Here is a 23,141-nt window from a genome sequence, read left to right as displayed (position 1 = left end):
GTTACGACATACGACAATATACGACATTTCGTATACTTTGTGGTTATGTAGATAGGACTTGCATACAAAATGCATGAATGTGTCTTCTTCAACAGTCCTTGCGTTACATTTCCTGTTGCGTTTTGTGTTATGACGTTTTGTAGTATGACGTTTCGGGTTAGAACATTTCGTGTTATGGCGTTTCGTGTAACGTTTTTTCCTGCGACGGCGTTTTTTATTATGATGTTTTTTCTTAAAACTTTAATTATTATGACTTTACATTGTATGACCGTGTTACAACTTTAAGAGTGAAGACTTTTTGTGTTATAACATTTTGTGTTATGACATTCTTTGCGCCGATATTTTGCTGTTATTTATATAGAACTTTGTGGATAATGCATGTTTAAGAGCTATTTCTTTATTCATAATCATGTTTGAATCAGCTCATATTTTTCCAGGTTTACGACAGGGTTTACGACAGGGTCGTAAACCATCAGGAATGTGAACACAACCCCCAAGTCTCTCTTATCAGTGTTGAGAGGAGGAGGGGGGGGGGGGAGATGGGGGCTTTCTTTGTGTGAAAAGAGTGGCTTTTTCCTTTGGAATGCCAGATCAACTTGGGCTGCGCATTTGTATGTGTTGTTCGAGGCTGGTCTCTATTCTCAAATATTTGACAATAAAATTACAAAATAACTATTCTGTGCTGGGTGGTACCTTTGAGTCAGTTTATATGTCATTAAGGACCTTGGGACTGACCAGCGTTTTACATCCCACTTGGAGGAACATCTGGTCGAACGCAACAATTTGGGGGCTTCGTCCGAGATGACACGCTGACAATTGGACCTTCTCTTGCAATCTTCTGGACAGACTCACATGGCCAAAACATAATTCAAGGTAAGCAGAACCTTTCTTTTTAGATAAAATCTGCATTAGGAGTCTGTCCTGAGGTCTGTAAGTCAAACACAGAATTGTACCCCAGACACAGAGTGGTGATTTTGATTGATTGATTGAATTTTGATAGATTGGTTGCATTTTGCCGTAGCCACCATTGCATAAAAGTTGTGAATACCACTCACGTCATTGTGTCAAGATTACCGTGACGGGCTGCTTCACTGACGAGTAAGCAAATAGTAACGGGTTAGAGTTAGAGGCTCTAGCTGCGTATTGTACAATAAATTGCACGGGTTAGAGTTAGAGGCTCTAGCTGCGTATTGTACAATAAATTGCACGGGTTAGAGTTAGAGGCTCTAGCTGCGTATTGTACGATAAATTGCACGGGTTAGAGTTAGAGGCTCTAGCTGCGTATTGTACGATAAATTGCACGGGTTAGAGTTAGAGGCTCTAGCTGCGTATTGTATGATAAAAGTACGGGGTTAAAGGCCGCCGTATGGTTCAGGGGTTTGAGGCCCCTGGGAAAAAAAAATTGGACACAATGGCCAAGGAGTGTGACAGACAAGAATGTGATGGCGGCTGGGGAAAATGTGATTAGTCATTACTTTGTAATGATCAATTGAATGGACGGTTGTCGAAAAGAGAACGCTCCTTGAAAGGGTTAAGAGGGAGTTTACAATACTCGAAAAGTTGTGAACTCAAACGTCTGGTAAAATAAAAAATAGAATAAAAAAGTAACTGGAAGTTTTATGGTAAAGTGAAACGCAGAGAGAGAGTGCTTACGTGTGCGTGTGTGTGTGTGTGCGTAGGGCCGTAGGCACTTGCTTGTGTGTGCGTGAGTGCTTACACGTGCATGTGTGTGTGTGTGTGCTGGATGCGCGTGGTCATGTGTGTGTGTGTGTGTGTGTGTGTGTGTGCGCTGGTGAAAATGGAACACTCAGGGAGAGAATTTAAGAGTTTGGCGTATGATAAAAGTAAACGGGGATTACGTGGAAAAACGAAATGCAACAAAAGAACCGATGATTAATGACAGAATTGACTGATTGGTCTTTTGCCTGCCGCGCATGCGTAAGACAATTCAAACGACCCGCCCAGACTTTGACTAGGCCACCGCCCCCTACTCCTGTGACAAATGAGGGCGGTGCTCACACAGCCTCTCTAAGATTGAACCCTCCTCCAAAACTAACGCTGTCTCCTGAGTGTAAATCACCTCTGGTGCCTAAGCCCCAAAATAACATCCACCCAGCGGAAAACCTCCCGAATATGCCTAATCTTACTAGACAGCAGATAATGCATGAGTCAACGCAAAACTCCTCACTTTACATGCCAGACCATTTTGTTGCCATAAACAAATGCCCTCCCCCAGTAGATGACAGCCTCTCACGTGCACATCAGACATTCTTGAACAACACACAACAGAGCCAGACTGTGGTCTCCTGTAACTGTTAATGGCTCAATGGAAGGCTACATTGACCAACACCCACATGAACCACATGCATACAACACACGCTTAAAAAAAAAAAGCTGGAGGGACACGCATATCCACTTTTTCCTGATAAAAGCGGCAGATTTCAATATAAGCCTTTTGCTGTGGCAGACTTTAGAAGCATTTTGTATCGTTGTGTTTCCACACAAGATGGCAAAAATACAGAACAACAAGCAGGATTAATGGCTGAATCTTCAACCTCACCGATAACACCATACGTTACAAACATAGCTACTGCTATGCGCAGTCTCTTTCCTCAAGATGAGGATGATAAGGCTAATGGCAGAGCAGCAAGGAAGCAACTCCTTAATTTACAGATCGCTGAAGATAAAAGGTCAAAAGAACTAATTAGTAAAAAATCAGCTAGGGTATATTCAGCATTGGGTGACCTTGCTTCTGAGTTCCAACAGGTGGAGGAAAGAATCCTCAACAGACGTGCGACCAGACGGTTGGACTCGGGTGGTGGACAACACGGTGCTTCAAAGCCAGTCTGGGGTGGAAACTGTTTCGGCTGTGACCAGCCTGGTCACTGGAGTCGTGACAGTCCGAACATTTCCGAACAGGAAAGGTTCCGTAGTGCCAACAAACGAACACAAAAGCGTGGCAAAGGACGCCCACTGCAGGAGCCCCAGCAGGAGATACAGACTGGCCCCCTGCTGGACATGAGTGTCAACGACAATGTTATCAGTTCGTGATTGACACTGGCGCCACCCATTCGATTCTGAATGCAGAGGTACCAAAGAAACTGTGTGCTTCCTCTTTAAAGGTCGAAGGCTTCGCTGGGGTCACAAGGTTACCTGTCACCAAACCACTTCCGGTTCAGATTGCTGGACCTCCTTTACAGACTGTACCCTGACATTCAAATCGCACAGAAGGAACATTCCTGGTGTTACCTGACGGCTCAACCACCAAGCTGCGACACCACTACCAAGGCTCCTACCACAGCCTGAAACAACAGGAATGGCTGACATCCAACTGCTCTAACAGTGAAAACCCTGACTGGCTGAGATGCTTCCGTGTGTTCTGCCACCCGACTCGCCATATGTTATGATCACCAGTTAGACACTCATACCAGGAGACCTTTGACTCCTTTGTATATTTATATATGTTGGAACTCAAGGTGTGGTTGCTCATGTTGACCTATCTTTGAAACAACTAGCATGGTATAAGATGGACACAATTGTGGCCCACATTGTTCACTTGCTCTCTGTCTCGCCTACAAAACCAAAGAACTTAGGTGCAATGATAAGACACGGCGTAGCTGCCAAACATTACACATTTAAGCATATCAAATAATTATAGTTGCTCATTACATACACAAAGTTGCCATGGCAGAAGTCTGATAGAAAGTATTCAGTAACAAACGTGTCCGCATCATTCGACTTTCTACAACATGAGCTTGACTTAATCAATTATTGGGGCCACCAGGTGTGGTAAATTTTCAAAATACTATTGATAAAGCATCCGCCATACGGGTAGTATTTTTCTAGTATTTGTGACAATATACAATATAAGCATATTTAGTGGAGTTTGAGTTATTTGTTATATTGCTAAGGGGTCCCCTACCCTAACAACACCCCCCAGTGGACCACAGAGGCTAAAGAGACTATCATTGACCTCAAACATGACTTGTCCTCCGCTACTTGGCTATTAGTTGACCTTTTTCTTAGATGTTTCTGAAAGTGATAGTATTACTAACAGTCCTTTTTTCAGAAACAGAAGGGGGTGAGTGAGGGTAGATACAGACTCCTTGGAACAAAATCGACAATCATCCGGCTCTGACACATTCCATAGTTTTAACGTTTTTCCCGTGGGTAAGAAGTTATAACTAATTTTAATTTGAAAATAACGTTTTTACACATCGATAGTACTTTAGTAGATCAAATTTAGAATATGGAGGAGGTGAGGGTGAACCATGTATAGTCTTTGATTTCACTGATATGATCAATACGGTACAAGGGAAAAGGTACGTACTGACTTGTGTTGACAATTACAGTGGTTGGCCGGAAGCAACAACAACCTCAAAAGAGGATGCAATAACAGTAATTAAATGACTTGTGAATAACCTAGTACCCCGACATGGTTTCCCCAAAAAGATTAGGTCAGACAACGGCAACCATTTAAAAAAAAATTAAAAAAAATACTCACTTAACCTTGGTCGAAAAGGCTTTCGGACTAGAACACAGGTTTGGGGTACAATCCTGAGTCCCAAGGTAAAGTTGAAAGGATGGACCAGAACATTAAAAACTAATTGGCTAAAATCTGTGCACAGACCAAATTTAATTGGATTGACATGTTGCAATTAGCGTTAATGATCATTCGAAGGTCCGTGAATAAAACTGTTTTACCGCCCTTTGAGTTTTTCACCCTATGAGCTGCATACAGGTCAGCCATTCACAGGACCAGCATCCCGCCATGGAAGGAGGACTCAGCGTAAAACCAAAATGGTATTTTACACAAAAAATGCAAAATTTGTGTGCCAGTTCTTCTGTACAGATACGAGGATGACAGCCCGCCACTCCAGATTCCCTTCCGGCCGCTGAGAGGGTCAAGATCTAGGTCATCAAACGCAAGTGGACGGAGCCCAGGTGGACTGGTCCCTTCAAGGTCGTGGAACGGACGTCTCACGCCCTTCGACTAGCTGGAAAAGGGGACACCTGGTACCACCTCTCCCTCTACACTCCTGCTGAAGAACCTGACAGATTACCAGCGGATGTCATTGCTGACATCGCCACTACATCTGCCCCACTCAACCCCCCAGCAGCGCCTTTTGAGCCTGAGGCAGCTGAAGAAGAACGGGAGCAGAAAACGACTAATTTTTAGTGTGTGTGTTAACGAAGTAACACACATAAGGGGTGATTGTGCTAGTAACCTCTCCCCCTCTAGGTCATAGAAGAGCGAGGCTTTAATTACACACACATAATCCTACAGCCCAGAAGACGACGCTGAGAGAGAGATTTTCTACCTATATTACTCTTTTTAACTTCTATATTGTATATCCTTATTTGAGACCAGCCTTTATACTCGAAGTTATCCAATTTCTCTTGCTTGTTTTCAGCATAACTATCTGTGTCGTTATATTAAGTGAAAAGTTTGATGTTTATCCCCGTTTCGTTACCTGAATTACTCTGATTTTGATAGACGAAAGGCAGGATGTTACGCCCAGTAGTATTTCCTGACGGACTGGTGCTTGGGCATGTTCTACTGTCTTTGTGTCTCAGTTCTTCCTTCCTGACGACAGTGACTGACAAGTGTCTAAGAACAAACAGCGGACTTTAAATAGACTGGGTCAAAGGGGATAGCAAGACTTATTTTTTGACCTGTGCAGTGTGATTAATTACGGGGGACACAATAGCTATTACCGTGGTAATAACCTCTATATTTGTTACGACTCAACCCTGAACCAATGGTGTCGGATGCAGACAACATACTATGGTAAGTGGTGCCCATCGTCCCTTTTATGTTGTTTTGGGGGTTCACCTGACTGATACAGACTCTAAAGGAATTATTAAAATTAATGTCCTTGAGAGGGCGTTAACTACCTCTACACCCTCTGTAGCACCCAAAGTACCACCCCACCTCGGTGGTGTTTCAAAGGCTCTCACATCTGTGCGTGCTAATGACATCACCACCGAAGGCCTGGTAGCTTTGACCTTAGGAGCAGGTGCAGGCAACCTATGGCTCAGGTGGATGACTAGCATGGCTAAGAGCCAAAACCTGGGTGACTGTGTTGCTTGTTCCGCTGGACGTCCTTTTCCCCACACTTACCCCGCCCCTTTTAAGTTGACTGACATAAATGGCTCAAACTGTCTTATTTCCTTGTTCTCTGAACCCACGCCACCAGGGTGCGATTTGTTGGCTAGTGTGTACCCTCCTGTTGACAATTCCACCCGACTTCTTCCATTTGTGGCCCAAAAGCTGAATTACACGTGTTTTCAATTCAAAGGACCCTCTTCGTCCCCCAACAAATTGGGTGACATTAACCCTTCCTGGTGCACCACACTGATAGATGGCTCAAGGATAGGCCCTTGGGCACGAGCTGACTTATTCTGGTATTGTGGGGAGCACAGATTGTACATTAGAATCCCAACGTTATCCGTAGGGCTTTGTGCTATGGTTAGACTGGTGACCCCACTCACCCTAGTGGGTACCAAATTAACTCCCCTTGTAACTCCTGTCTCAGCGGCCTCTCTAACTTCTCGCCGACGCCGCCATGTTTTATCTCGGAGGAGTGTAAAGGGCTCCTTTGATCTGATGAGAAACCCTGATGGTGTTTACTTTGATGCAATTGGACAACCAAGAGGGGTCCCCTCACAACACAAATTGTGGTGTGAATCCTGTGCAGGTTTCGAGAACCTTCCTATCATTGGTGGTATTTTCCCTGTGACTGCTACTAAAAATGTAGAACGCATTAACTATGTTTTTTATAATCTGTTGAGACTGACCAACCTGACTCGTGACGCCGTTGAGGGACTTGCTGAACAACTTGCCCCGACCTCCCTCATGGCCATCCAGAACTGCATAGCCCTTGACCGCATCCTAGCCAAGGAAGAAGGTGTGTGTGCAATGTTTGGTGACCAATGCTGTACCTTCATTCCTAACAATGCTGCCCCCGATGGCTCGGTCCAGAGCGCCTTAGAAGGCCTCAGAGCCTAAGAACTTACTGAAGTTTCCGGTGTCTCTGACCCCTTTAAAGATTGGCTTCATAACACCTTTGGCAGGTGGTCTGACCTAATTAAGTCGGCCCTGGTCTCCATTGGAGTTTTCTTGGCCGTCATAACCTCATGCGGATGCTTTATTGCCCCTTGTGCTAGGTCTCTATGCACCCGCATCATTGTTAGAGCTGTCAAAGGTCAACCCCACCCTGGTTCTGGGCTTGCTATGTCACTGAAGGGGGTCAAGCATAGTGGTGACTTTCAGGGACCGTTAGTTTCCTTCCCTGACAATGACGACATTGACGTTGACTCCCTCCTTCTCTCTCCCATGTAACTATGGTTTGATTGTTTATCGATAGCTTGCTCGAAAACCAAAACAGCACCTACTTTAATGTAGGGCGTGCTTTAGAGGTGTTGCTCTCGTAGGAGAGATCTTTTGGATAAGATCTGAAGGGGGATTGTGGATAATGCATATGTTTAAGAGCTATTTCTTTATTCATAATCATGTTTGAATCAGCTCATATTTTTCCAGGTTTACGACAGGGTTTACGACCCCTGTCGTAAACCATCAGGAATGTGAACACAACCCCCAAGTCTCTCTTCCTATCAGTGTTGAGAGGAGGGGGGGGGGGGGGGGGGGGGCTTTCTTTGTGTGAAAAGAGTGGCTTTTTCCTTTGGAATGCCAGATCAACTTAGGCTGCGCATTTGTATGTGTTGTTCGAGGCTGGTCTCTATTCTCAAATATTTGACAATAAAATTACAAAATAACTATTCTGTGCTGGGTGGTACCTTTGAGTCAGTTTATATGTCATTAAGGAACTTGGGACTGACCAGCGTTTTACATCCCACTTGGAGGAACATCTGGTCGAACGCAACAATTTCAATACCCCAAATCCTTGAATGTGTCTTCTTTAACAGGCAGCCCTCGTGTTACAACATTTTGTGTTATGATTTTTAGTGCAAAGATGATTCGTATTGCAAGTTTCAGTGTTGCGACTTTTATTATTACATTTCATGTTTTATCACATTCTGTGCGCCGACGATTTTGTAGTAATGCAGATAGGACTTCTAAACAAAATACATGAATGTGTCTTCAACAAGCGGTCCTCCCGTTAAAATGTTTCGCGTTATGTCTTGTGTTACGACATTTTGTGTTATAACGTTTAGTGTTACGGCATTTAGTGTTACGGCGTTAAGTGTTACGGCGTTTAGTGTTACGGCGTTTAGTGTTACGGCGTTTAGTGTTACGCCGTAAAGTGTTAGTGTTTTGTGTTACAACTTGAACTATTATTACTTTAGGTAGCATGACTTTGTTACAACTTCAAGAGTGAGGACGTTGTGTTACAACATTTTATTTTATGACATTTTTTGTCCGGTTATTTTGTGGTTATTCATGTAGGACTTCGATACAAAATGCATGCATGTGTCCTCTTCAACAGGCAGTCCTGGTGTTACATTTTTTTTAATGACTTTTATAGTGCTACGATGATTTGTATTGTCACTTTTAGTGTCAAGACTTTTAGTATTACGGCCTGTAGTAGTTAAGACGTTTCATGCTGAGGCATTTCTTGCCACGACAACATTTAGTGTTGCAACTTTTCAGTTCACAACTTTTTGGTTTGCGACATTTCAATGATTAGCAGCAGAAGAATATGTAGTTGTGCGTCAAAACACTGACGAAAGACGTCATTTTGGTTGTCTTTAGTTAACTTTTTGCCCTTCATGTTTGCCTGGAGACTCTTCTGATGGCAGTGTGAAGGAAAAAAGTGAAATTAGAGAAATCAACAATGGTTGCGTCTCTAGTCAAACGTGACCATCATGAAGGATAAAGATGGTATGTATTCATGTTCATTTAGGTATCACATTTGTAGGAATGGAACTGATACGTAAACCGAGGACCACCTGTATTTTTTTCTGTTTTGTGTGTGTGTGTGGTACAGAGGGTTATTACCATTTGTGGAGGTGCTGCAGCAAAACTGACGGATGCTGGCGGGACAAAGTTTTGCACAGGCCACCAATACGGTACCTGCTGTGGATGAGAAGAAAGCTGTAATAACGTGACATCATGGCAACATGGCGGGAAATTCAGGTTCAACACAATATTCACATTTGCCAGTCATTTATTAATCTGTTCATTGATCAACTAATTAACTATTAAAGGCCTACTGTCAAGACTTGACAGTACTGTCAAGACTTGACAGTACTGTCAAGACTTGACAGTACTGTCAAGACTTGGTCCCTGGGTTTTGTTTCTCCGGAAGGCAACGGAAAATTGGCGCGGGCAAGGCGTCAATTTAAATACATGATTTAATATAAACATTCAAAAAAAGAATAAACAAAAGGCGCTCACAGCGGAGGTCAAAACTTGACTATGAAAACAAAAAGCGCGCACAAAGGCGGAAGTGCAAAACTTGGCTATAAACACAAAACTTGCACAAAGGCAGAAACTATGAACAATGAAACAAAAAACACTAACTGTTGGCTGAATAAAGAAAACTTATTTTGACGAGAAAAGGGCATGAAAAAGAGCAGCATGGATCATAAGGGTGTGTAGATAATGTGGAGCATGAATGTGATGTCGCCAGGACGAACAATAGAAGCAGACAGATTTAAATAGTGACATGATCAGTGAAAACAGGTGCGTGACTCAAAACGTGAAACAGGTGCGTGACATGACAATGTGAACCAGGTGACACTAATGGTTGCTATGGTGACAAATAAAAGTGCATAAAAAGTCCAAAAACAAAACCGAACATGACTAAAACAAAACATGATCACACAGACATGACAGTTTCAGTAGGCCTTTAAGGATGTAAGTTATCATGCATGGGTATCTTAGTGGCTGTAATTACCTTTCACTATGACTGATATCACCCCGTATCACACTAGACTTTACTACAACCCACACTGCCTGAACAGCAGGAGTGGCATCTGTAAAGCTAAAGGTTGCGAGATTAAAAAAAAGTTTTTAAAAAAATCTCATTCGGATATTTTCTTTAAATGCAACACAAAAAACAAAATGTCCAGAAAATAGAAAGTTGTTATTAAATATAACTGATTTTTTGTGTGCCTTTTTTTTTTTTTTTTTTAGCATATTCTATGTATTTTCAGCATAAACTAAGCATTTTAAGCAGAACGATGTCTAAATGAACTAAAAAACGTCTGTATTTGCAACTAGATGAGACCAAACCCATAAGAGCACACTATTCAGTATCGTAGCCACTGATTGGCTCAGCCTCATGCAGCATTACTATATTGGCTTAAAGGAGGATATAAAGGTGACTATTTTTTAATATCTAAAGAGCTCTTGCAATGTAAAAATATGATTAGAAGGTCGTAAACAATAATTCCTACTTATCGGATATTAATATACCAGGGTCAGGTACACAAGTGTTAACTGTATATCAGTAGTCCCCAACCACCGGTCTGGGGACCGGTACCGGTCCGTGACGCATTTGCTACCGGGCCGCACAGAAACATTCCTTAATTTATAAAGTATTTTCTCCGACTTAACTTTCGCCTGTCCCACTAAACACACCAATAAGCTTGTTTATAGATGTATATTACAACTCCTGATAGGAAGTCACCATTTGTTATAGCACATGGGACAATGCACATTAATGAACATCCATCCATCCATCCATTTTCTAGCGCTTGTCCCTTACGGGGTCGCGGGGGGTGCTGGAGCCTATCTCAGCTGCATTCGGGCGGAGGGCGGGGTACACCCTGGACAAGTCGCCATCTTATCGTAGGGCCAACACAGATAGACAGACAACATTCACATTCACACACTAGGGCCAATTTAGTGTTGCCAATCAACCTATCCCCAGGTGCATGTCTTTGGAGGTGGGAGGAAGCTGGAGTACCCGGAGGGAACCCACGCAGTCACGGGGAGAACATGCAAACTCCAGACAGAAAGATCCCGAGCGCAGGATTGAACCCAGGACTACTCAGGACCTTCGTATTGTGATTGATTGATGATTGATTGATTGAGACTTTTATTAGTAGGTTGCACAGTGAAGTACATATTCCGTACAATTGACCACTAAATGGTAACACCCGAATAAGTTTTTCAACTTGTTTAAGTCGGGGTCCATTTAAATTGATATCATGATACAGATATATACTATCATCATAATACAGTCATCACACAAGATAATCACATTAAATTATTTACATTATTTATAATCCGGGGTGGGGTGGGGTGGGGTGGGGGTGGGGAGGTTAGGTTTGGTTGTTATCATCAGTCATCAACAATTGAGAACAGAGAAATGGATATTGGAACAGTGTAGGTCTGACTTGGTAGGATATGGACAGCAAGTAGTGGGCAGAGAGAGAGAGAGAGAGAGAGAGAGAGAGAGAGAGAAGAGAGAGAGAGAGAGAGAGAGAGAGAGAGAGAGAGAGAAGAGAGAGAGAGAGAGAGAGAGAGAGAGAGAGAGAGAGAGAGAGTGAGAGAGAGAGAGAGAGAGAGATCAGAAGGCATAAGAAAAAGTATCTGCATTTGATTATTAACAATCCGGGGAGGGTGTTAGCAGGGCCGGACCGTGGCATAGGCCGTATAGGCAAATGCTGAGGGCGCCGTCCATCAGGGGGCGGCACGCCAGTGCCACAAATGTTGGAGGAAAAAAATAAAAAAGTTGGTACTATTATTTCTAAATACATAAAATAATCCCACGTTAATTAAAATGCAAAGTAAAGCCTATTTAATAGAAATATTATTTGTTACAACATTACGCACCCCCCTCCCCCCGCACGGTGCGCCCCCTCCCTTCCCGTATCATGACTCTTTTTAGACGTCACCACATCAAAAAAATCAACACAAGATGTCAAAACGGCCAAAACTGTCAGGTGCCCAGGGAAGAAAAAAGAGAAAAGAAGAGGAGAAAGGAGAAAAAGACAGAGGTAGCAGGTAGGTAACGTTAGCCTACATGAAATTATTTGTCTGTTACAGAATGTGATAGTAACCTTTAGCATTAAGCCAATGTTACATGATTTGGCAATTCCTAATCAATAAATAGCTAGTTCTGTTTTAACGTCGGGTTAATATTGTCGAGGGGGCTAAATTGTTATGGAAAATAATAATGTAACTTTAGGTAATTACAGTACTCCCTGGTGTACAGTAATTTGTAAGTCATTCTAGTTAATGCAATATTAAAAAGCACAAATAGAGAACTCTGTTGGATCCCCTTTTTTTGTAATATAGTTGTTAAAGTCATACTGGTTTGATATCTTGTTTTGTGCAGTGTCTTATTTATAATGTATTTTTAATTTATTTTATGCAACTTGTTGACACGTTTTATTTTGTGTTTATGTATGTAAAAAATATTGTATTTCATATATTCATTTTTTATTTTTTGTATTCGTTTATTTATCCATAGTTTTTTTTATCTTGTTAACAATTCTGATTGTTAATTTGCTTTCTTTAAGTAAAAAAAAAGGTCAAAGACAAAGCTATTCGGTTTCTTGTGAGTATATACACTTCACTGCCGATGTGGGGGGGCGCCACCTAAAATCTTGCCTAGGGCGCCAGATTGGTTAGGGCCGGGCCTGGTGTTAGTTTAGGGTTGTAGCTGCCTGGAGGTGAACTTTTATTGCGGTTTTGAAGGAGGATAGAGATGCCCTTTCTTTTATACCTGTTGGGAGCGCATTCCACATTGATGTGGCATAGAAAGAGAATGAGTTAAGACCTTTGTTAGTTCGGTATCTGGGTTTAACGTGGTTAGTGGAGCTCCCCCTGGTGTTGTGGTTATGGCGGTCATTTACGTTAAGGAAGTAGTTTGACATGTACTTCGGTATCAGGGAGGTGTAGTGGATTTTATAGACTAGGTTCAGTGCAAGTTGTTTTACTCTGTCCTCCACTCTGAGCCAGCCCACTTTGGAGGAGTGGGTAGGAGTGAGGTGTGATCTGGGGTGGAGGTCTAGAAGTAATCTGACTAGCTTGTTCTGGGATGTTTGGAGTTTAGATTTGAGGGTTTTGGAGGTGCTAGGGTACCAGGAGGTGCATGCGTAATCGAAAAAGGGTTGAACGAGAGTTCCCGCCAGAATCCTCATGGTGCTTTTGTTGACCAGAGAGGAGATTCTGTAGAGAAATCTCGTTCGTTGGTTGACCTTTTTGATTAGCTTGGTTGCCATTTTATTACAGGAAAGATTAGCCTCTAGAATGGAAGCTAGGTAGGTGACCTCATCTTTCCTGGTGATAACAATGTCACCTACTTTTATAGTGAAATTGACTTTCTTAAGGTTGATGTGGGACCCACATAGAATGGATTCCGTTTTACCCAAGTGTATGGATAGCTTGTTGTCAGCGAGCCAGGTGCAAGTTCTACAGAGTTCAGCACTGAGGATTTTCTCCACCTGTGACTTGTCCCTGTCTGATACCAGCAAGGCCGAGTCATCCGCAAACAAGAACAATTCACAGTCACATGCCGATGACGAGTCGTTTATGTATATTAGGAACAGTAAAGGCCCCAATATACTGCCTTGGGGGACTCCACAACTCACTGAGAGGGGGGGAACACGGTGCCGTTCACCTCTACCACCTGCTCCCTCCCCTCCAAGTAAGATTGCATCCAGCTCCATGAGGTTTTATTAAATGTGATTGCTCTGACCTTTTCCAACAGTATAGCGTGGTTAACGGTGAGGCACATGCAGCACCGTGCTGCCCATTTAATGAACATATACTATGTTAATGTGCCAGATTGTAGCCAAAGGCTAAATTCCATCTGCAGGGTCAGTGTATATCGCAGGGGTTAACTTATTTGACCACAGGACCCAACATTTCCACTACAGAGGGGCCCTGCCACTCCAATATTAACACTGAATTAGTAATCTTATTCTTGATTTTGATCATATTCAATACTTATATGTAACCTACAGTACGTACAGTTTACTACCTTGACAAATGATATAAAAGCATGTGTTAATCACAAAGATTATCATTAATTTAACAAGGGGATGGGTCAAATGCAGAGGACAAATTTCACCACACCTAGTGTGTGTGACAATCATTGGTACTTTAACTTTAACTTTAACTTCAAGTAAACCTTGGGTTTAGGACAAGCTGATTAGAAAAATAAGTACTAGCCAAATAAACGATACATTTACATACAATATGTATGATGTTGTGCTAAAATAAAGTAACTACATTTATAATAAATGTTTCTTAACTAAACTGTCAATAAAATTAAAGTGCAAATGAAAATACAGCTTCACAAATTTTGTCATAATTTTTGCGCTTAAGAAATTTCTCTATGACATTCACTCTAGACTTCTTCTGCTTGTTTGTATTGTCATTACTGCCACAAGTGGTGGAAAAGTGTACTATAACTTAGTACCGCTGCGGCCTATGGGGACCACAGCTGAAAAAACAGATATATCACATTTTAGGGGGCGCTCGCGGCCCAACACTGGTATATAGTATATGCCAGGGGTTACCAACATTTTTGAAACCAAGAGCTACTTCTTGGGTACTGATTAATGCGAAGGGCTACCAGTTTGATACACACTTAAATAAATTGCCAGAAATAGCCAATTTGCTCAATTTACCTTTAACTCTGTAATTATTAATAATTAATGATATTTACACTTAATTGAACGGTTTAAAAGAGGAGAAAACACGAAAAAAATGACATATACATTTTGAAACATAGTTTATCTTCAATTTCGACTCTTTAAAATTCAAACTTCAACCGAAAAAAAGAAGAGAAAAACTAGCTAATTCGAATCTTTTTGAAAAAATTAAAAAAAGAATTTATGGAACATCATTAGTAATTTTTCCTGATTAAGATTAATTTTAGAATTTTGATGACATGTTTTAAATAGGTTAAAATCCAATCTACACTTTGTTAGAATATATAACAAATTGGACCAAGCTATATTTCTAACAAAGACAAATCATTATTTCTTCTATATTTTCCAGAACAAAAATTTTTAAAGAAATTCAAAAGACTTTGAAATAAGATTTAAATTTGATTCTACAGATTTTCTAGATTTGCCAGAATCATTTTTTTGAATTTTAATCATAATAAGTTTGAAGAAATATTTCACAAATATTCTTCGTCGAAAAAACAAGCTAAAATGAAGAATTAAATTAAAATGTATTTATTATTCTTTACAATAAAAAAAATAAATTTACGTGAACATTGATTTAAATTGTCAGGAAAGAAGAGGAAGGAATTCCCCAGGGCAGCTGTGGCTACGAAAGTAGCTTACCACCACCAGGTGTGAATGAATGATAGGTTTTTAACATGTAAAGCGACTTTGAGTACTTCGAAAAGCGCTATATAAATCCCAGGTATTATTATTATTATTATTAAAAGGTAAAAAGGTATGTGTTCAAAAATCCTAAAATCATTTTTAAGGTTGTATTTTTTTCTCTAAAATGGTCTTTCTGAAAGTTATAAGAAGCAAAGTAAAAAAAATTAATCAATTTATTTAAACAAGTGAAGACCAAGTCTCTGCGATGAGGTGGCGACTTGTCCAGGGTGTACCCCGCCTTCCGCCCGATTGTAGCTGAGATAGGCTCCAGCGCCCCTGCGACCCCGAAGGGAATAAGCGGTAGAAAAGGGATGGATGGATGGACGTCTTTAAAATATTTTCTTGGATTTTCAAATTCTATTTGAGTTTTGTCTCTCTTAGAATTAAAAATGTCGAGCAAAGCGAGACCAGCTTGCTAGTAAATAAATAAAATGTAAAAAATAGAGGCAGCTCACTGGTAAGTGCTGCTATTTGAGCTATTTTTAGAACAGGCCAGCGGGCTACTCATCTGGTCCTTACGGGCTACCTGGTGCCCGCGGGCACCGCGTTGGTGACCCCTGGTATATGCCATCAATGTGCCGGGGACCATCTCTTCACAAAGAAACACCCATGGCTCCCACTACTTCAACGTTATGGTGTGTTGATTTTTCATGCTCATTTTTTTTGCTGTTTTTATCTGTCACAAATAATACATACAATAAACCGGTCCCTGGTGGAAATACATATATAAATAAACACTATACAATGTAATGAAAAATATATGATTGAATAATACATAATATAATATAAATACATTTATATTAATAAATTAATATTTATGTTATCATATATTTGATATATTTTACATTAATGTAATTTGAATCATTCTTTGAAATAATGTTGTTTGTTTTATTGTATAATGACCTCTGACCAGTTGCCACAACATACACGTAGTCGGGGAGCAAAAGGCTGTCTTGAGTGATTGAGCTAAAAGGAGAAGAATGCAGATGTACACATCTGCATTCTGCATTTATGGAGTATTTTATTAAAATATAATATAAAGCCACACCGGGATCCAATATCATTTAAAAAGCCCTTTAAATGAGCAGAATGGAAATGTACAGAGCTGCAAAACAGCTAACATGCCAGATGATGCTTCCACCTCTTTGTAATGCACAACACTGCCACCATTGGGCCAGGAGTTAACTAAATAGATTTACAACTGTGCTCTTTTTTTGTTTGTGGATTTTCTTGTTTGTTTTTTCATGCATTTTCTTATAATAGTAAAACAATTGAACAAACTTAGAAGAAATCTACCGGTTGGTCTTTGTAGAGGTCATCCTTCTAAAAAGAAAGTATTAAAAAGTCCTGAGAATTTGTGAGTTCAAAAAGTGAGCAAAACAATTGTCAGTTTTTATATTGTATTGTATTTCATCTCAATACAACAATATACACGTCAAGTTTACACCAAGTGTACTTAAGTACACGTCAAATAACTTTAAACTTGTATGTACAGTAATCCCTTGTTCATCGGTTAATTAGTCTCTAGGGCCTGACCGTGGTGGATTTTCATGGCTAGAGCATAAAAACCGTTTCCAGTCACAAAACAACACCCTTTAGTCACCTTTACACTCTTTTAATCACATATAAGAATGCTGTCTGAGGCTGAACCTGATTGGTTTTATCTCATCTAGTGGTCAATTCTATTGTTATATTAATATATTTAGTTCACCAAGCCATTTTTATGCTTGGAAATGTTTAATTGATACCAAAAATACGTGGACAATGTTAAACAAAACCAACAACAACAGAAAAGTGCTATAAAGTGTAGCTGCAAACTTTGAACTGTACAAGACAATTGTTATACAATCATTTGATGAAGTGTTACCTTTTTGACTTCAAGTATAATTATGATATATTTTTTCATAAATATTGTACAAGTATAATAACAATGTATTTTTTCATAAATATACTTGAATATATGAAAAAATACATCATAATTATGGTATACTGTCCAAGTACTGTCCATAGTTGTAGTACTAAGATGCAGTATAATTGGGCTCGCGGTCATATTTATTTTATGGTGAATCAGTACTCAGGTGTATTTAATCTACCCTTACATGGTCGACTATACTGTATATTGAAAAGTAATTGTGATCTATCGAATATAATATGAATGAGCAATTGTGATGTATTTACCTGTCCTTGCATGGACATGTACTACATTGGAGTATAGTTATGATGCAATGATTGCAGTATATTGAAATATGTTAGTGCAATATTAACCTGTTCATGATTGTACTATGTTGAAGTATAATTATGGTTTAATGATTGCAGAATATTGCAGTGTAATAGGGCAGTATTTATCTGTGCATGCATGCTCGTACTATGTTGAAGTATATGCAATGATTGGAGTATATTAAAGTGTAATAGTGCAGGATTTACCTGGGCATGATTGTACTATATTGAAATATAATTATGATGAAATGATTGCAGTATATTTAGGTATAATAGTGCAGTATTTACCTGTGCGGGGTTGTACAGTGTTGAAGTGTATGTGTTGATTGCAGAATATTGCATTATAATAGTGCAGTATTTACCTGTGCATGATCGTACTGTGTTGAAGTATAATTATGATGCAGTGATTGCAGTATAATAATGCAGTATTCACCTGTGCATGCACGATCGTACTATGTTGAAGTATATGCAATGATTGGAGTATATAAAATATAATAGTGCACAATTTACCTGTGCATGATGATATTATATTAAAATGTAGTTATAATGAAATTATTGCAGTATACTGAAGTATAGCAGTGCAGTCTTTACTTTTGCATGGTTGTAGTATAATTATGACCTCATAATTGCAGTATATTCAAGTATAATAGTGCAGTATTTACCTCTGCATGTTGTACTATGTTGAAGTATAATTATGATTTAACAATTGCCCTAAATTGCAGTATAATAGTGCAGTATTTACCTGTGCATGGTTGTACTATATTGAAATATAATTATGATGAAATGAGTGCAGTATCTTGAAGTATAATAGCGCAGTATTTACCTGTGCATGGTTGTTGTATAATTATGATGTCATGATTGCAGTATATTCAAGTCTAATAGTGCAGTATTTACCTGTGCATGGTTGTTGTATAATTATGATGTCATGATTGCAGTATATTCAAGTCTAATAGTGCAGTATTTACCTGTGCATGGTTGTACTATATTGAAATTTAATTATGATTAAATGATTGAAGTACATTAAAGTATAATAATGCAGTATTTACCTGTGCGGGGTTGTACTGTGTTGAAGTGTATTTATGATGCGTTGATTGCGGAATACTGCAGTATAATAGTGTAGTTTTTACCTGTGCATGATTGCACTGTGTTGAAGTATAATTATGATGCAACAATTGCCCTAAATTGCAGTATAATAGTGCAGTATTTACCTGCGCATGCATGATCGTACTATGTTGAAGTACATGCTATGATTAGAGTATATTAAAGTATAATAGTGCATGATTTACCTGTGCATGATGGCAGTATATCCAAGTATAATAGGTCAGTATTTACCTGTGCGGGGTTGTACTGTGTTGAAGTATAATTATGATGCAATGATTACAGTAAAATAGTGCGGTATTTACCTGTGCATGCATGATCGTTGAAGTATATGCAATGATTGGAGTATATTAATATGCAATGATTGGAGTATATTAAAGTATAATAGTGCAGAATTTACCTGGGCATGGTTGTACTATATTGCAATATAGTTATAATGCAATTATTGCAGTACACTGTAATATAGTAGTGCAGTATTTACCTGTGCATGGCTGTAGTATAATTATGACCTCATGATTGCAGTATATTTAAGTCTAATAGCACTGCACTATGTTGAAGTATAATTACGAATTAATGATTGCCGTAAATTGCAGTATAATAGTGCAGTATTTACCTGAGCATGGTTGTACTATATTGAAATATAATTATGATTAAATTATTGCAGTATATTCAAGTATAGTAGTGCAGTATTTACCTGTGCATGGTTTTAGTATAATTATGATCTCATGATTGCAGTATATTCAAGTATAACAGTGCAGTATTTACCTGTGCATGGTTGTACTATGTTGAAGTTTAATTATGAGTTAATGATTGCAGTATATTGAAGTATAGTAGTGCAGCTTATGATTTAATGATTGCAGTGTATTGAAGTATAATAGTGCAGTATTTAACTGCATGGTTGTGGTATAATTATGGTCTCATGATTGCAGTATATCCAAGTCTAACAGTGCAGTATTAACCTGTGCATGAAATAATTGCAGAATATTGCAGTATAATAGTGCAGTATTCACCTGTGCATGATTGTACTATGTTGAAGTATAATCATGAATAATGATTGCAGTGAATTGCAGTATAATAGTGCAGTATTCACCTTTGCAGGGTTGTACATCGTTGAAGTATAATTATGAATTAATGATTGCAATGAATTGTGGTATAATAGTGCAGTATTTACCCGTTTATGGTTGTACTATGTGGAAGTATAACTATGATTTAATGATTACAGTATATTGAAGTATAATAGTGCAATATTTACCTATGCAGGGTTGTACTATGTTGAAGTATAATTATGATTTAATGATTGCAGTATAGTGCAGTATTCACCTGTGCAGGGTTGTACTATGTTGAAGATTAATTATGAGTTAATGATTGCAGTATATTGAAGTATAATAGTGCAGTATTTACCTGTGCATGGCTGTAGTATAATTATGACCTTGTGATTGCAGTATATTAAAGTATAATAGTGCAGTATTTACCGGTGCATGGCTGTAGTATAATTATGACCTTGTGATTGCAGTATATTCAAGTCTAATAGTGCAGTATTAACCTGTGCATGAAATAATTGCAGTTAATTGCAGTATAACAGTGCAGTATTCACCTGTGCAGGGTTGTACTATGTTGAAGTATAATTATGAATAATGATTGCAGTGAATTGCAGTATAATAGTGCAGTATTTACCCATGCATGGTTGTACTATGTTGAAGTATAATTATTATTTAATGATTGCAGTATTGTGCAGTATTCACCTGTGCAGTGTTATAGCTTAATTATGATTAATGATTGCAGTATATTCAAGTCTAATAGTGCAGTATTAACCTGTGCATGAAATAATTGCAGAATATTGCAGTATAATAGTGCAGTATTTACCTGTGCATGATTGTACTATGTTGAAGTATAATTATGAATAATGATTGCAGTATAATAGTGCAGTATTCACCTGTGCAGGGTTGTACTATGTTGAAGTTTAATTATGAGTTAATGATTGCAGTATATTGACGTATAGTAGTGCAGCTTATGATTTAATGATTGCAGTATATTTAAGTATAATACGGCAGTATTTGCCTGTGCATGGTTGTAGTATAATTATGATCTCGTGATTGTAGTATATTCAAGTATAATAGTGCAGTATTTACCTGTGCATGGTTGTAGTATAATTATGTCATAATTATACTACAACCATGCACAGGTAAATACTGCACTATTATACTTGAATATACCGCAATAATTATGACATAATTATACTACAACCATGCACAGGTAAATACTGCACTATTAGACTTGAATATACTGCAATCACGAGATCATAATAATTATGATCTCGTGATTGCAGTATATTCAAGTCTAATAGTGCAGTATTTACCTGTGCATGGTTGTAGTATAATTATGTCATAATTATACTACAACCATGCACAGGTAAATACTGCACTATTAGACTTGAATATACCGCAATAATTATGACATAATTATACTACAACCATGCACAGGTAAATACTGCACTATTAGACTTGAATATACTGCAATCACGAGATCATAATTATTATGATCTCGTGATTGCAGTATATTCAAGTCTAATAGTGCAGTATTAACCTGTGCATGAAATAATTACAGAATATTGCAGTATAATAGTGCAATATTTACCTGTGCATGGTTGTACTATGTTGAAGTATAATTATGAATTAATGATTGCAGTAAATTGCAGTATAATAGTGCAGTATTTAACTAAGCATGGTTGTACTTTATTAAAATATAATTATGATTAAATTATTGCAGTATATTCGAGTATAGTATAGTGCAGTATTTACCAGTGCATGGTTGTAGTATAATTATGATCTCATGATTGCAGTATATTCAAGTATAATAGTGCAGTATTTACCTGTGCAGGGTTGTACTATGTTGAAGTTTAATTATGAGTTAATGATTGCAGTATATTGACGTATAGTAGTGCAGCTTATGATTTAATGATTGCAGTATATTGAAGTATAGTAGGGCAGTATTTACCTGTGCATGGCTGTACTATGATTATGATCTCGTAACCATGCACAGGTAAATACTGCACTATTATACTTGAATATACTGCACTCACGAGATCATAATTATTATGATCTCGTGATTGCAGTATATTCAAGTCTAATAGTGCAGTATTAACCTGTGCATGAAATAATTGCAGAATATTGCAGTATAATAGTGCAGTATTTACCTGTGCATGGTTGTACTATGTTGAAGTATAATTATGAATTAATGATTGCAGTAAATTGCAGTATAATAGTGCAGTATTTACCTAAGCATGGTTGTGCTATATTAAAATATAATTATGATTAAATTATTGCAGTATATTCGAGTATAGTAGTGCAGTATTTACCCGTGCATGGTTGTAGTATAATTATGATCTAAAATAGTGCAGTATTAACCTGTGCATGAAATAATTGCAGAATATTGCAGTATAATAGTGCAGTATTTACCTGTGCATGATTATACTATGTTGAATTATAATTATGAATAATGATTGCAGTGAATTGCAGTATAATAGTGCAGTATTTACCTGTGCAGGGTTGTACTATATTGAAGTTTAATTATGAGTTAATGATTGCAGTATATTGAATTATAGTAGTGCAGCTTATGATTTAATGATTGCAGTATATTGAAGTATAATAGTGCAGTATTTACCTGTGCATGGCTGTAGTATAATTATGATCTCGTGATTGCAGTATATTCAAGTCTAATAGTGCAGTATTAACCTGTGCATGAAATAATTGCAGAATATTGCAGTATAATAGTGCAGTATTTACCTGTGCATGGCTGTAGTATAATTATGATCTCGTGATTGCAGTATATTCAAGTATAATAGTGCAGTATTAACCTGTGCATGAAATAATTGCAGAATATTGCAGTATAATAGTGCAGTATTCACCTGTGCAGGGTTGTACTATGTGGAAGAATAATTATGATTTAATGATTGCAGTATATAGTGCAATATTTACCTATGCATGGTTGTACTATGTTGAAGTATAATTATGATTTAATGATTGCAGTATAGTGCAGTATTCACATGTGCAGGGTTTTACTGTGTTGAAGTGTAATTATGCAATTATTGCAGTGCACCAGTGCCACATTCACCTGTGCATGCAAGGTGAATGTCATATATGTCAAAGTAAGTGCAGTATTACCTGTCCGTGGTTGTAGTATCCCGCAGTACTGTTCATGTACATTGGCTGCATGTTGAACATGTCGGGAGCAGCAATGGCGGGCGGCCCTTGCTCCCCAAAGCGCGGCAAAGTTTGGTAGTTGAAGCGCACGTCCCTGGGATCACAGCCCGACCACATCTGATCCATGTTCACACACAAGCTGTGTCACTCCGGACTGAAAGCACATCTCAGGTGCAGGTGAGCACGCACACATGGAATGACGGACTCGACAGAGTTTTGTCGGCGCTGACATCAACTTTTACATAATGAAAACGTGTGTGATTACACGCCCACGTTTCAACCGCTTAGCATCACGTAAAGTAATTATGACGCGACACGGCGCGCACGTCACGCGCCGGCCGTCCGCAGCGGACTTCTGCG

The 23,141-nt window shown here is 38.8% G+C and overlaps 1 protein-coding gene across 1 annotated transcript in view; it reads right to left on the bottom strand.

The window, feature by feature from the left end:
- Positions 1 to 22,925, bottom strand: part of LOC133650779 (transcription factor 7-like 1-B) — a 38,216-nt gene extending 15,291 nt beyond the window's left edge. Inside the window, exons 1-2 of the mRNA XM_062048421.1 lie at positions 22,743 to 22,925; positions 8,963 to 9,040 (exon numbers count right to left, since the gene is read on the bottom strand). Coding sequence (XP_061904405.1) covers positions 8,963 to 9,040; positions 22,743 to 22,907 — 243 coding nt within the window. The 5' untranslated portion in view covers positions 22,908 to 22,925. The remainder of the gene's footprint in view (positions 1 to 8,962; positions 9,041 to 22,742) is intronic.
- Between the last annotated feature and the right edge of the window lie 216 nt (positions 22,926 to 23,141).

This window comes from Entelurus aequoreus, linkage group LG05 (genome assembly GCF_033978785.1).
Source record: "Entelurus aequoreus isolate RoL-2023_Sb linkage group LG05, RoL_Eaeq_v1.1, whole genome shotgun sequence".
Taxonomy (NCBI): Eukaryota; Metazoa; Chordata; class Actinopteri; order Syngnathiformes; family Syngnathidae; genus Entelurus; species Entelurus aequoreus.
This window is presented reverse-complemented; position numbering and strand designations above follow the sequence as displayed.